Source organism: Sebastes fasciatus, chromosome 1, assembly GCF_043250625.1.
Source record: "Sebastes fasciatus isolate fSebFas1 chromosome 1, fSebFas1.pri, whole genome shotgun sequence".
Classification (NCBI taxonomy): Eukaryota; Metazoa; Chordata; class Actinopteri; order Perciformes; family Sebastidae; genus Sebastes; species Sebastes fasciatus.
Genome location: NC_133795.1, coordinates 17,775,194 through 17,789,934, shown reverse-complemented (window position 1 = coordinate 17,789,934; position 14,741 = coordinate 17,775,194). Strand labels below are relative to the sequence as shown.

At 38.8% G+C, this 14,741-nt stretch overlaps 1 protein-coding gene across 1 annotated transcript; it reads left to right on the top strand.

Moving 5' to 3' along the window:
- The first annotated feature begins 4,068 nt into the window (after positions 1-4,068).
- On the top strand, positions 4,069-13,473 carry oxtra (oxytocin receptor a). The gene is made up of 3 exons (XM_074634366.1): positions 4,069-4,287; positions 4,443-5,579; positions 12,616-13,473. Exons 2-3 carry the CDS (start codon positions 4,643-4,645, stop codon positions 12,867-12,869), a joined length of 1,191 nt encoding a protein of 396 aa, XP_074490467.1. The 5' UTR covers positions 4,069-4,287; positions 4,443-4,642; the 3' UTR covers positions 12,870-13,473.
- The last annotated feature ends 1,268 nt before the right edge of the window (positions 13,474-14,741 follow it).

The following is a 14,741-nucleotide window of genomic DNA, read 5'->3' as shown; positions in this document are numbered from 1 at the left end:
AAGTCTGCTCGGCTTCTACTGCCGCAGCCTTCTATCCTTTTAATCTGTCAGCGGAAAACTTCAAGCAAAACCTCATGCTGTTTGCCCGTTCACCTGAATTCACAATGCCTCACGTGCAGTTACGTCTATCAGCAGCATTTCAATTGGACTGTGTAACTTTTTTCTCTAATCTCTAAATCACACCCTAATCTGACACTATACCTGTGTCCAATTTCAGAGGCTCCTCCTCCCCAAATGAGTCTAAACTGAGTGTTCAGATTTTCCTCATCAACTTTTAAAATAATGCACTTTTAAGTTCTTCACCAGGAATTTGCTTTCAAAAGCAGGCAGATTTGTAATGATGGAAATTGGCAAATTGTGTACCAGATTAATCAGAAATACCTAGATATGTTTCTGAGGACACTGATTAACAACATATCCAGGCTGTCAACAATAGCAAATGTCTTGCCTCCTTTATTCACATCTTGCTGTAGGTTTTCATGATGTAGTTTGTAGGGCTGCACAATTAATCAAAATGTTATCAAAATTGCAATATGGCCAACGGCAATTCTCAAATGGCAGGAGACACAATATTTTTTAAAGGTGAAATGTGTATCAAAATACCAATTCATTAAATATTATGGTGCTGCAGAGATGTCCTGGCCGACACATCATATTCTACAGATTTAAGAAAACCTCCTTGTTCGGTACAGATCTCCACAAAAATCACACCATAATCATTTTAATATGTTTTTCAATGAAAATGAGAATAATAATCCAAAAATGATCATTCCCTCTAATATCGCAAATCATATAGCAATTGCAATATCAGTCAAAATAAATTGTAAATATATATATTTTTTGTTTGTTATAGTACGTATTAACCAGTAACTGACCACCTGAGCTTGAATACCTGGTAAACATGACATGGTCACCTGATAAATCTGGACTTTATGAGTTGATCCATTAACCCATCCTGTGCCCAAATACTAGATATAGTATGATAAGAAAAACTAACTTTTCAGCCAAACAGTTTGACCAATTCTGAAAATGTCTTCACATTTGTGCTTAGGCAGGCCCAGAAACCACTTCCACCAAAGGATATTAAAAATTACAGATGCAGGCACAAATGGGTTAAACAATGTAGCAGCATGCTGGGGATTGTGGGATACTTAAGGCCGCAAAGTAAATATTGTACAGACCTTGCCAACTTGTTATGACATATTTAGTCTGGAAATACAGAGTTTAGAGGATTCAGCACCTGAAAGGGGGACGCAGCTTATTTCTTACAATAACCCCATCTCGCACATTGTGTACATCTTCCATACACTAACTTAGAAAGTCCAAACTCCTGACACTAAGATGACTTGACTTCAGTCTTACCGTGTAATCAAATGGGCACTGAATCTTCTCTGGCAAAACCCGCTTAAAGCTTTGCACCACTGACTGGCTCTTTTCTTTTTCACGGTCATAAAACCATGGAAAACACATCGCTTTATTCCACATCTACGACTTCCACAAAATGAACTCCTCTAATTACCTTCTGCTGAGCGGTAGCAATGTTCTAGCTGTACCAAACTATCCAATTTTCTGTGCTGACTTTGTTTCGTTGGGACAATTGCATGTGTTATTTTGTGTTTTGTTGTTCTTCATACTATATCCAGTTTCATTCGTCGCTTGTTGGCTCATTTCATGTCGCTTGCCACAAAATGTAGTTAGTGAGGTCATTAAATGTTTTCATTCCAAATTCACAAGTCACATCGTCAGATTTAATGCATCATTATTCTTCTTTTTTCCTTGTCCCTTTAATTTCCAGTTGCACTAAATCATCTTCAGTCTTCATGTTACTGCTTTGAGATTCCAGCAGATTTGCAGTTTTCCAAAACCCAAAGCCACAAAATGGGGGAACAAATCTCTGGCGTAGGTATAGGACCAGAGGTCTTTTCCCGCAGGGTTTGCAACTGATGGAAATTTAAAGAGCCGTACAGTAGCAGACAAATCTCACTTTTCAGTACCAATGACTCTGTTAGCATCGGTGTAACTGTGTTTAGTACATCATATAATCCCGCATTTTTATACATTTTCAACAAAATGTGTGTTTAAAAAGTCAGCGTTTAGCTTTAGTTTTCATTAATGGACATGATCTATAAAGTGTTTTACATATCTTGGGGCAGCAGCAGAATGACAGACAACTGTTATTTTACATGGAGATTAATACAAATCCTCCTTCTGTAGTTTTTGTTATTCCCGTACTTCCTGTAACTAACCTTCTCATCTTCATTCAGGAATTTCTGCATTATGCTTTCTACATTCATGTGTCTTGGTTTTCATATTGTTAAAATCCTCAAGTAGGCTAATGATGATATAACCATCATCAATTAAGTAATAATAATAATAATAATCACCTTCATCATTTTAGTTCCAATGCAGCATTGCCCTCGGCAACACAAATTGGAAGAAGGAAGAAATGTGTGTTCAGAGGAATCGCTGGAATGTAGCACATGGACATTAACATGGGCGTTGCATAACATTGCCAGTCGAATTTCAACAGCATATGTTTGTTTTTTCCCATGAGTATGAGGGTAACAGGTACTCGTTGTCACTTGTTGACCTTTATAATAACCTAATGACCATCAGTACAATATAATGAGTAAACAGAAAAACACAGAGACGCTTTCTCTCTTGTGTCATTAAAACAAAAATTCAACTTGAACTCTTTGCTTGAACTCTGGGTACATCAACAAGGTTTTCCCAAAGCAAGAGTCATGAATGTTGTCTAAGACGCCTTTTAATACAGACAATAAAAAAACACATGTTGACAGCAGCTATTGTGAACATGGAGCGTGTGCAGAGCTTTCTCTGTTCTTAGTGTCTCTCCTGAAAAATGGCTCAAATATTATATGCGCCAACAAACTCATCATCCCATTCATAATCAATAGATCAGAGGGTGCTGCCTTGATCACGTCACACTATTTAACCTGCAGTAGGCAGAGTTTTCTGTCAACATTGGGCAAAAATTCCATAACAACCTTTCAGCATATCGTAATTCAAGTGTTCTGAGAGAAAACTAGACTTCTGCACCTCCTCATGGCTCTGTTTTCAAGCTTTAAAAAAATCTAACGGGACGGGAGACTTTGACGAATCACGCTCTGGCTGGTGGGCGGTGCTTGGTATTTCCCCAACATGGCTGCTGGGTTGCAAACTTTAGCATTACAGTAACAGGATATTGATGCATATTTGATCAGCGCTGCCTAGTTTGACCGTTTGATCAGAGTTTGCGAGTGATTGACAGCTGCTCAGAGACGGCGAGGCTCCAGCTCGGCTCTGATTGGTTGTTTTCCTCCGGTCTGTGAAATCTTGCAGATGCCGTTAGGAGCACCGGATAACACAGAGGCACATGATTTTTTTCAGATTACCTGTCTCATGCACTACTGTCAGGATATAGTGACCGTTTTATAAAAATAACTTGTTTTAATCATATTTGCTCCATTTCTACCTACTGCTGCTTTAAGTCCATTTACTTTCAAACCATGGTTTAGTATAACTGTTTGCAATTTTTTTTTTTTTTTGTCTTTGTTGTTCTTTTTGGGGTTCAAAAATGTACTCTGCAATTAAAGAGAAACTGTGTTTGCATGTGTTTTTCAAGCACTTCCCCTCACAAATTCATTTTAATAATGATATTTACCTGCGATCTTTAATATTTCAACTCTAATTTTGCCTCTCAGTTGGAGGTTATGAATGAGCATTTGTTTATTAAAAATATGTTTACTTATCAAACCCTGAGTTCAGATTATACATCCAGGACTTAGGTTTAGTCTCATTTGCTCCCCATGCAGACTTTAGCACAATATGAATATATCTTATAATGACAAGGATGCTTTTTTTCATCCTGCAGGCTTCACTGTGCAGCTTTATAATTCCACACTAAGTCACAGTATCTGACAACAGGAGGTCCCTGATTCAGAGCCTATGTGGGGGGTTCATACTGTAAAGAGGTGCAGAAGAGCAGGACTGGGAGGGTCCAGATGAGTGGCTCACATCGCTACCTTGTGGCTGTGATGGGTAAGAAGACTACTTACTGTCCTCACTGAACCGGGGACACATATAACAGAGGCTGGAGAGCTGAGCTGCTGCCCATTCCGACTCTTACCACAGATGATGTTGGAGCTTCTCACTTTCTGCTGCATTTTTTTTTTCTCTTAATATTTTAATTCCAGAGTTTAATTTTTATTTTTAAAGTAAATATATGTTTTTTTGCTTGAACATAAGCAGGCTTTGAATTTTTGTTTTGGAGAATTTTTATGACCAGTGAGGTGTACTATACTCAAATTATTTTAGACCCTAGTTTTGCTGTCTTGTAAATCCATGTTGTAGATTTCTGTACCTTAAGTTTACTTTTATTTTGGCAAATAGTTCATATTATAAGTGGAAATATTTTCTTCAGTTTTTTTTGTTTTTTTTAGAAAGCATGGGAGACTGATATTCAACCCATCCTTATTTATCACTTAAAGAAACATGTGTTTGAGCCTCATCATACCTCACCCTTCGTCTTGACACCTGAAGGAAGACTTTGTCACTTAAACTGTTCCAGCCATTTGCATGACTGCACAACAACCCTGACGCATCTGCAGAGAGGAGAGGAGAGACAAGACTGCGGCACACAATGGAGAGTATCTCAAATGAAAGTGACTTCTTTTTGTGGCAATTGAACGACTCCCTTCGGAACTCAAGTCTCCTTAACGGAACCGGTGCTTGGTCGAACAAGACGAACCCTCTGAAGAGGAATGAAGAGGTGGCTAAAGTGGAGATGGCTGTGCTCGCTCTGGTGCTGTTCCTGGCTCTGGCTGGCAACCTGTGCGTCCTGCTGGCCATCCACACCACCAAACACAGCCAGTCTCGCATGTATTATTTCATGAAGCACCTGAGCATCGCAGATCTAGTCGTGGCCATATTTCAAGTTCTCCCTCAACTCATCTGGGACATCACATTTCGCTTCCAAGGACCTGACATCCTGTGCAGGTTGGTGAAATACCTGCAGGTCGTCGGGATGTTTGCATCCACTTACATGTTAGTTCTGATGTCTGTGGACAGGTGTTTGGCTATCTGTCAGCCTCTGCGCTCTTTGCACAGGAGAAAAGACCGTTTCTATGTCATCTCCACCTGGGTGTTGAGCTTGATCTTCAGTATCCCCCAGATGTTCATTTTCTCCCTCATCGAGGTGGGCTCTGCAGGATCAGGAGTGTATGACTGCTGGGGAGACTTCGTGCAGCCTTGGGGAGCCAAAGCTTACATCACATGGATCAGCCTCACAATATATATCATCCCAGTGGCGATATTGAGCATCTGCTACGGCTTGATCAGCTTCAAAATATGGCAAAACTTTAGGCTGAAAACCAGGCGAGAGCAGTGCATCAGCTTGACGCCAAAAGCCTCCAAATGCAACACGTTGTCACGCGTGAGCAGCGTCAAGCTCATCTCCAAGGCGAAGATCACCACGGTGAAAATGACTTTTGTGATCGTCCTGGCTTACATCGTGTGCTGGACACCCTTTTTCTCTGTGCAGATGTGGTCCGCGTGGGATCCAGCAGCGCCTCGTGAGGGTAAGTTGGATTTTTAAAGTTGGATATCTTGTGCGTAAAGGCTATAATGTGCAAGGCAAGGCAGCTTTATTTGTAGAGCACATTTCAGCAACAGGGCAACTCAAAGTGCTTTACATAAACATTCAAGAACATTGCGATAAAAAGTGCAAAAGAACATTAAGACATAATTAAAACAGTTATAAAAACAAGCTAAAAATAAAAGCTAGGATAGAAGCTAAAATAGAGTATAACACACAAGAGCAAAAGCTCTAGTGCAGCATATAAGATAATTATTTGATTTAATAAAAGGCAGCAGCAAACAGGAAAGTTTTAAGCTTTGATTTTTTTTAAAAACTCAGAGTTGGAGTTGGTCCTGCAGGTTTCTGGGAGCTTGTTCCAGATATTTGGTGCATAAAAACTGAACTTCTGCATGTTTAGTTCTGTCTCTGGGGACACTAAGCAGACCTGATCCAGATGACCTGAGAGGTCTGGATGGTTCATAACATAGCAGAAGATCAGAAATGTATTTTGGCCCTATAGCAATTTATTGCTCTGTAAAGGCTATAATGTGGCCATAATGTCATTACGCACCTGGAACATTTTTAAAAAACACTTAACCTACACACTGCTCATCTTTTTTTTTTTTTTACATCAGTTTGCACATTTTGCAAACAATTTATTGCCCAGTGGAATTTGTGTAACTGCCGCATCTCTCTTGTGCTGCGCGCGCATCAGTGATCTTTACGCACACTAGTGTCACAATTCGAATCAGAATCAGAATCAGAATCAGAATCAGAATGGTGTTTGTTGCCAGGTGTAAGAGGTATACACTAGGAATTTGCTTTGGTTTGGTTGGTGCAAGTCAAACAGTATAATAACAAAAGAATAGATAAAATAAAACGTTAGAATAAAATAAGAATAAAAAAATTTAATTTCTACCAATATACAATATACAAAATAAGCTATAAACAAGATATAAACAGATAGTGCAAATTGCCGGTGTGCAAACAATCAGGTATCAGAGGGAGAGAGAGAGGGAGACAGTAGGGGGGTGTGCCAGCCCTTATACTTATCCAGCTGGAGCAAATAGTGACAAGAAAAAACACATTTTTTTAGATGGATTTAGTCTGTTTTCCTCATTCAGGTCAGGCGCTGATGGGGTTATATGGCTGACTCATATAAGAGAGCTTGTTCTGCTATTTTAGTGTCAGGGTTAATAAAGCATCCAGGGTGCGGTGCGGATCACAGTGACTGAGATAAAGCTCTGAAAGATCAGTGCAGGAGGTTTCACCCTATAGGACGAAACAAAAAACTTGTGTTTTTTTCAATTTGAAACACATTATTCGAACATGTCATTTCCAATTTGACTGACAGGTTTTACACACTAAACAAGTTCATCTTAGTTGTTAATGATTTCTGAGGCTATTGATTACATTAGGAATGTAGAACAGGAAGAACCTATATTTAGTTTTTCTAATATGTCAAATTCTTAATATTAATACTATTTTTATATTTATATTTAACAATGAACCCGTTGTATAAGGTATAAGAAAACATTTGAAGTGATAATTAGTGACCTTTAAAGTGCAAAAGCTACACACAATAATGTTCCAGGTTCCCTCTGACCCTCCTCGAGCTGTCTGCTAATCATTAATCAAATTAGTGTGCGCCGCCACGCGCCAAGCAGCTCTTATTTGTGCCTGTGGGGCACGTTGGAGTGCGTCGTTGACATTTAACCACAATAGGCCACTAAGCAGCCATCTACTGTAAGTATGTATGTGCTCCCTATATCCATCGATCCGCATGTGGACATGGCCACACCCATAGAAGATTTAAAATGCAAACTCAAATGTGCTCCTTCCATAAGCAACAGCCTTGTGAAAAGTAAAGATGTGTTTAATGTGAAATATGCTATAATTAGTTTATTATGATGTAAGGGCATTTGTGTGTACTGGAAAAGCGAAGAGTAAATCTAATTAGAGCTATTATTATGAAGAATGCAGAATAATATGTCTACATCTCTTCAAAGACAATACAAATCTTGTTTTTCCAAGCAGTTTCCATCCCTTATAACTTTACTGTTCTAGTATTTCCTCAGACAAAAAGTGAAAAGAGAAACATTCCCTACATAAGCAGACTAAAATGAAACAAACTGGAGCCTATACACAAGCTAAAAATAAGAAATAATGTCAGGAAGTTTCTTGATGAGTAGAGAGTAAACAGACTTTGGTGTTTTCAGGTCTTGGGGTCTTTTGTTTCTGCTTCTGTAGGTTTGTGTGCCAGGTTCCAGCTGACTGCTTGTGTGATGTTGTCATCCTCCTCAAGCTGCATTGTTCACACCAGCTATTTACACAACAGTTGGAACAGTTGCACAATACACTTAGCTGTCATCCAGTTCTCCAACACTCAGGAGGTATATTTGCTATAATTGTCTCTGATGCTGCACCTCACAGGGATGTAGCAAGAAAAAGAGCAACAAAAGTGCAACAGCCCTTGAATGAAAAAAAAAAAAAGAAAGTGATTAATTCATTTTCTTTTGCAGAGCGTGGCTCAGTGCAGGGAGGAGGCGGATGCCTGATGGCTGTCCTCCACGTGAACAGTGTTCAGAAAGGCCAGCATTGGCAGTGACACGTGCCGGAGTTTGTGTACAAAAGATAGGCTGGAGTGTCACCTGTGTGTGTGTGTGTGCGCAGATAAGGTGTCCATTAGGGCTTTCTGTTCTAAGCTGTGTGGTCTCGGCTCACTTTGCTGACTATGTTAAGCGAAGATCCTCTACATTGTAAACATGTGTTTCAGACAAACGATCCAGTTTGAGAAAACATCAGGTTTTTAAATAAGATTTTGTAGTTAATTGTTGTTAATTGTAGTAGTTAATTTGGAAGAGACACCAGGTTGTAATAATGCGTTTTGAATTTTAGTTGTGTGGCGACTGAATCAGGGTCTGCACCTTTAAATCAGTTTGTGTTGTAGTGAAAGATTAGCATACATAGTATTATTAATGTATGATTATTGCTTAACCTGCAGAATTATAGCAAATATTTTTATAGCAGCTGATCTCAAACAAAGATTACCCATTCCATATAATCACCTTTATTATCCTACCATGGGATATATCCATAATTATGTTATATGAAACTTGTGTGACACAAAACATTATGAGAGAACTCAAATCATGGTAATTTTTCCATGGTGCAGAAAAAAAGTCTCGGCAAAAAGAAAGTGACTCAGCAATCTGCGAGTGATTGATGCCATTATGGAACATTATTACCATGGGTTCCTCTGAGATTGACCTGTTAAAGACGCCTTTTTGTTCAGTTTTCTCCATCAAACAAGCTGTCGTTTCAACGTAAGTGGAGGTTTACTACTATACTTAAAGGTTGATGTCTGTCTTTAAAAGGCCACTCTCGGCAGAAACAGGAGATACAAGCAGCAGTTTATATGCACACTCCCACATTTTCTCCATCTGGTCCCTCATTACCAAGGTAATCGTCTTATGAATGATTCAGACATCACTTGAGATGATCAGCAAAACAATGCATAATTTTTCCAAGTTCAGAGTGTGACATTTTGGAAAACATGCTTATTCGCTTTACTGTAGAGTTAGACAGGAAGCAAGCCTGGCTCTGTCCATAGATCTTCTTGCTTTGTGCCGACTATTTCTAGTTACCTGGCCAAGCAACAGTCCAGCACGTAGCTCCATGTAAAATGGAAAATTCTTGTTTTTTAGTGTGCTTTAGCTGGTAGGTGGATTTTGTTACCTTTAACAGTCAGGCCAGCTGTTTCCATGCCTTGCAGTGTTTTAGTTCATTTTGTAAAAAGAAAAAAAGTTTCATGGAATCTTAAAGGTCCAGTTTGTAGGATTTAGTGGCATCTAGTGGTGCGGTAGCAGATTGCAACCAACTGAATCCCCCTCTGCTCACCCCTACCTTTCCAAGTGTGTTGATGGCCTTCGATGGTCTTCAGGTACAGTAACGTAGAAACGCGAAACTCTCTAGAGCCAGTGTGTGGTTTGTCCGTTCTGGGCTACTTTAGAAACATGGTGGTGCAACATGGTGGACTTTTATATCTAATTTTAAGGTGATTATACACTCATGAAAACATAGTTATGAATATTATATTCCTTTTCTGCTAATAGGTCCTCCAAAATGCTACACACTGTTTCTTTAAGTATAGAGGTAAAAATGAAACGCCAAACTATGGTGCACATTTTGTACTACCTTGTCATTTGCAAGTGCCTTCATCATTTCAAGTGTTAATTTTGAAAATAAGATTATAGTTTTGTTTATATTATGCTAAGCTAAGCTAATTGATTGCTCGCTGTAGCATCATATTTACTGTACAGATGTGAGAGTAGTATCAATCCTCTTATCTTACTCTCATCAAGAAAGTGAACAAGCGTATTTCCCAAAAATGTTAAACTATTCATTTAGCCAAAATTGGACCAGTGTGACCATACTCACTGTAAGAAATGTTGAGCCTTAGATACAATGTCCGCATTGAACCAATCAATGCGTTTCTTTTTTAGATGCATGAACAAAGAGTTTCAACCTTCAAAGTTCCACCAAAACTGCTGATTTACTGTCAGGAAGCCGGGACCTTTCACAGTAAAACGTTTACGATTTTTAGCACCCCATTAGGCTTATCAGTATGATTTTTGGAAATGTCAATGTCCCATTCCTCTATGCTTTGTGACATCAGTGGCATCTATCATTTCACATTGAACAGCCAGACAGCTTTCATTATGTAAAGGACAAAAACACCTTAAGGTTAAACCCTGGCTCAGACTCTAACACAAGCTCCCAAAAAATCAGTGAAAACACAAACATCTCCCCCCGCTGAGCCTGGTGCCCTTGGATGTTGACTCACTCTATGTGGTATTGATTTGATGGACACAATGCCCAGTGTTCAATCTCCAAGTGTTTTCTCTCTAAGTCAGTTTCTTATACAGTTTAGTGTTTTTACAAGCAGTGAGAAAAGCAAGGCGCTGTCATGCGTACAGAAAGACGTCTCAAAGCAAAGTATCACTTAATGTAAAAATGAAAATGAGATTAGTGCGCTTCTTGTTTACCTCCAGGGAACAAGAATCAGCACTAAGTGTTCTCATTAATGACTTGCTGAAGAGTCTTTTGGGGCTGCCCAGTATCAGCTCTGACAGTCAGACAGATGTACCACCCGTGGGGATGATAATTCTGCCTTTTCATTTGCTGTGTGATTCATCTTTCTCTTGGAAAAACATAGTGAGCTAATTCAGTAAAGACTTTCTCTTGATAGTTCCCCTTATTATTCAAATTAGATCCAGGCTCTTCTCTCATCCATCCTGATAAGGATGCTTGATAACCACCGGTTGGTCTTTTTCACTGTCTCCAATGAAGCGTATTCCTCCATTCATGTCAGCAGCAGCATAGTCTACTGCATATTAGAGCAGGTTGATGCATAGCTCACAAGGTTTGTTGTACAATTGTGTCATATCAGCTGGTAAATTAACGCATTTCTTGCTTGCAGTTTGTAGAATGTTTTATAAATTAGCTTTTTCTTTTCAGGTTAAAATATAATTTCTACATTTTTCTGCCATTTTCATTTGAACACATCTGAAAGATTACAACGCAGCGCTTACCCAAAGGTGGATTATAAAAACCATGACACAATAGTAAAAGGGTAATTGAATAATCTGCACTCAGTTAAACTCATGTTTTAGTCTCATAAATCAAACCCTTAATGGCTGATGATCAATTGATGTTGATCATGCGTGAGACCTTTGTGATTTACAGAGATAATTTATACTGAAGAATTTCATGCGAGCTCAGGGACTATCATTAACGACAACCCGAGTATAGCAGGTGCACAGACCGATTAGCAATCAGTCAGAAGAGGTTAAATACGGGATGCGAGCCAATTACTTGAATCCGAACCTCATTTGCCCAAACGTCAGTTGGATATTGGAGTTGACGTGGCGTAAATGTCATCCGCTGTGCCGCTGCAGGTTGGCTATCACACCAATATTGTGTGAGGAACATTTCTGCCTCTCCTGGTCTAACCTTGAAGTCTTTTTGCATGAATTTGCTTTGTTTTAGAAAATCAGTGCTTTCTTGCTTGTTTGAACAGGTCGCCATTTAAATTCTTTTGTGTTTATTTCTCACTCTTGAGCTGCAAGTATTATGAAACGCTTTCCTTCCTAAATTGCGAAAGTTGTTCAAATTCATCCTAAAGGTGGACATGAATTTCTGTTTCAAAGCAATCCATTCAATAGTTGTCTTGACATTTCGCTCAAAACTACAAATGTCGATCTCATGGTGGCGCTTGATGAAAAGTCAGGTGATCGCCACTGAGATCATCCTCTGGGGACCATGACTATCTGTTCCAAAATTCATGGCAATTCATTTGATAGTTTGAGTTTTTGCAGTCTGGACCACAGTGGTAGACCGACTGATAAATCAACATTGTCATCCCTACAACCACGTCACTAGCATGGCTAAAAAAGCATGAATTTATATAAAGTTGTAAATCATAAAACAAAATGTTTGAGCACAACTCATGAATTATGTTGGATTAACTTTCAGTCAGCCACTAACACTTTTACATATTTGAATAAGGGCTGTCACAATGTCAGATATTCACTAGCTTATATGATTATCGTGGCCCTAAGAATTCATGATAACGATATTATCACGATATTGATTGAAATTTTGAAAATAATAATAATAATAATGCCATCAGTCAATTCATATTCAACTTAGTTTATTTTGCATTTTCTCTCTTTTTTCGCAAATGAATTACACTCAAAATCTGTAGGGAGGTGGAGAGAGAGTCTGTTACCATAACCATACAAAAGCATGATTTAAGAGGAAAAGGATTATTTACACAATATTATCACATATGTATTATTAACATGATATCAATATTTAATTTTATTTTTTTTAAATATCACAGTTATTGTCAATACCAGTATATCGCCACACCCCTAATTTGAATCAAACCTTTCACAGAGAAAATAAGCTACTGGTTCATTTCTGTTGTCACGGCGCAGTAACCTTCACTCTCTCTGGTTCATCTCCTGCAGCCCTGCCCTTCATCATCTCCATGCTGCTGGCCAGCCTCAACAGCTGCTGTAACCCCTGGATCTACATGTGCTTCGCTGGGCATCTGTTCCAGGACCTAAGGCAGAACTTCCTGTGCTGTTCCGCTCGCTACCTTAAGTCATCCCAGTGCCGCTGTGAGCGTGACTTCGACTCCAGTCACAAGAGCAACTCCTCAACCTTTGCCATTAAGAGCACCAGCAGTCAGAGGAGCATCACACAGACTTCCACCACATGAGCAACCACCCTCCAGCTGCCCACCCCGCCTTTCACCACATCCACTAATCCAACTCCTTCAGATACCTCTCGCCCTGGGGCTTCCTGTTCAAGCCCTGAAGGGAAAAAAACAACAAAAGTCTTAATTCTTTTATTTACAGTACTTTACAGTGTAAAGTGGAAATGAAATTGTAAAATAGAAAAATGTACAGAATATTGTTAAGGGTGCGATATTTTATTCATAAAGACGTACAAGATAATCCAAGCTGAACAATCACTTGAATCTTTTTGTGTGTTTGTTTTCACATTATTCTTGTTTGACATGTACAGTATATATTTACAGGTTTGCAGTGAAAGTAAAGCAAAAGAGAATATTTTTAAGCGCTGTCAATCTTGGCTAACAACACTATTGATTCAGCTGTTGTCACCAGCAAAGCTTGTGGATCCTGTTTGTCTGTGTTATGATGAAATTGCTCCCCTGTTATAAATATTGTGTACAACGTTGCTCACTTTGTTACATTTGCAATGGCTTGCATACATGTAAACTGTTACTTGAGATATTGTTAGATGTGAGGTGTCATGGCTTTCACTGGTAAAGATTAAAATAAATAAAGAGCGAAAGCAGCACTGACGGCTTTATTATTTACACCTAGCTGATGCTCATTAGAGCTCCTATTGCCTCCTGAAATCCTCGGCAAGGTTGCTGGAAGCAGTCCAGAGGGATGTGTGTCGACTCTGAATCAATAACCTCACTGAGTTCCTGCAAACTTTTGGCAGCACACTGAAACTTTGTACTTCCTGTTCAGCCTCAGCCCCAAAATGCATTATTGGGCTGGGATCTGGACACTGTGCAGACCGCTGGAGTGAACTAAAGTGACTCATGGTTCTGGAGATATCTTGGGGCAACAATTGTTGCGTGACATGGTGCAATATCCCGCTGGAAGTGACAATAAAGGTTAACTGGCCATGAATTCCCTTTAGCATTCCTTGTTGCAAAGCCAATTAAGTCTAAGGGTTGTTGTTTAGTCAGATGTGTTTATAGTCATTGTAAAAGTTTCAAGTATGAAAGCCAGATATGAACCTTTGTTATTATAATTACAGCACATCAATTATATCTGCCAAAAATGAGGAGGACCTGAAAGCAAAAACAACTCTGTTATTCAGCTCGTCCTGATATTTTGTCTCTCTCCCACCTTACACTGGACTTAGGATATAATGTGAGAAAAGCCTACCATAAAACTATCATTACAAGCTTTATAAAGGTTAGTTATTGCAGGAATATTCAACTGCATTACACTGCACACATGTTGCTTTCATTTTATTACCATGTGGATTACAGGATTAATTAATTAACCAAAATTATAAGTAATATTTATGGTTATATTTAGGGGAAGTTTGCCCTATAAGACCTTCCATAAGATAATCATGCACCGGTGGTAAATCTTATATAAGGGGAAATTCTGCAAAAACATAAATCCTTTAAAGGTAACAATTTGCACTGAAGACTTAACATAGTGCATCAACAACCTTTGCTCTGAATTTAATGATCAAAGATTATGAGTCATTTTTCTATTCTCAAAGATGCCAATGAGTGTGTTTAGTTTAATTAATTATTTGCAGGAGGCAAAAAAATAGATAAATACATAAATAAAATCATGAGATCTGTATTTGTGGAAAATGTGTTGTATTTTGGTTGTATTTTTGTAGGTTTATGCAAATAAATCACTCTTGTTTCTTAATAACACTGGTTAATACAGTTCATTAATCAGAGCAATGCTTTCTGCTCATATAAATATAACTGTGCATTTTCTAGCACATAAAAGGACAAATGCGTCGGCCAGAAAGAAACACACTGCGGTTATGAACAAAGAAGGGTGTGGTGACACTGAATCAT

What these genes read in the sequence shown, in the direction of transcription:
- oxtra (XM_074634366.1), top strand. Translation starts at nt 4,643, where the DNA reads ATGGAGAGTATCTCAAATGAAAGTGACTTCTTTTTGTGGCAATTGAAC. An exon ending in TCCAGCAGCGCCTCGTGAGG is followed by an intron (nt 5,580 to 12,615) that starts GTAAGTTGGATT and finishes CATCTCCTGCAG; the next exon opens with CCCTGCCCTTCATCATCTCC.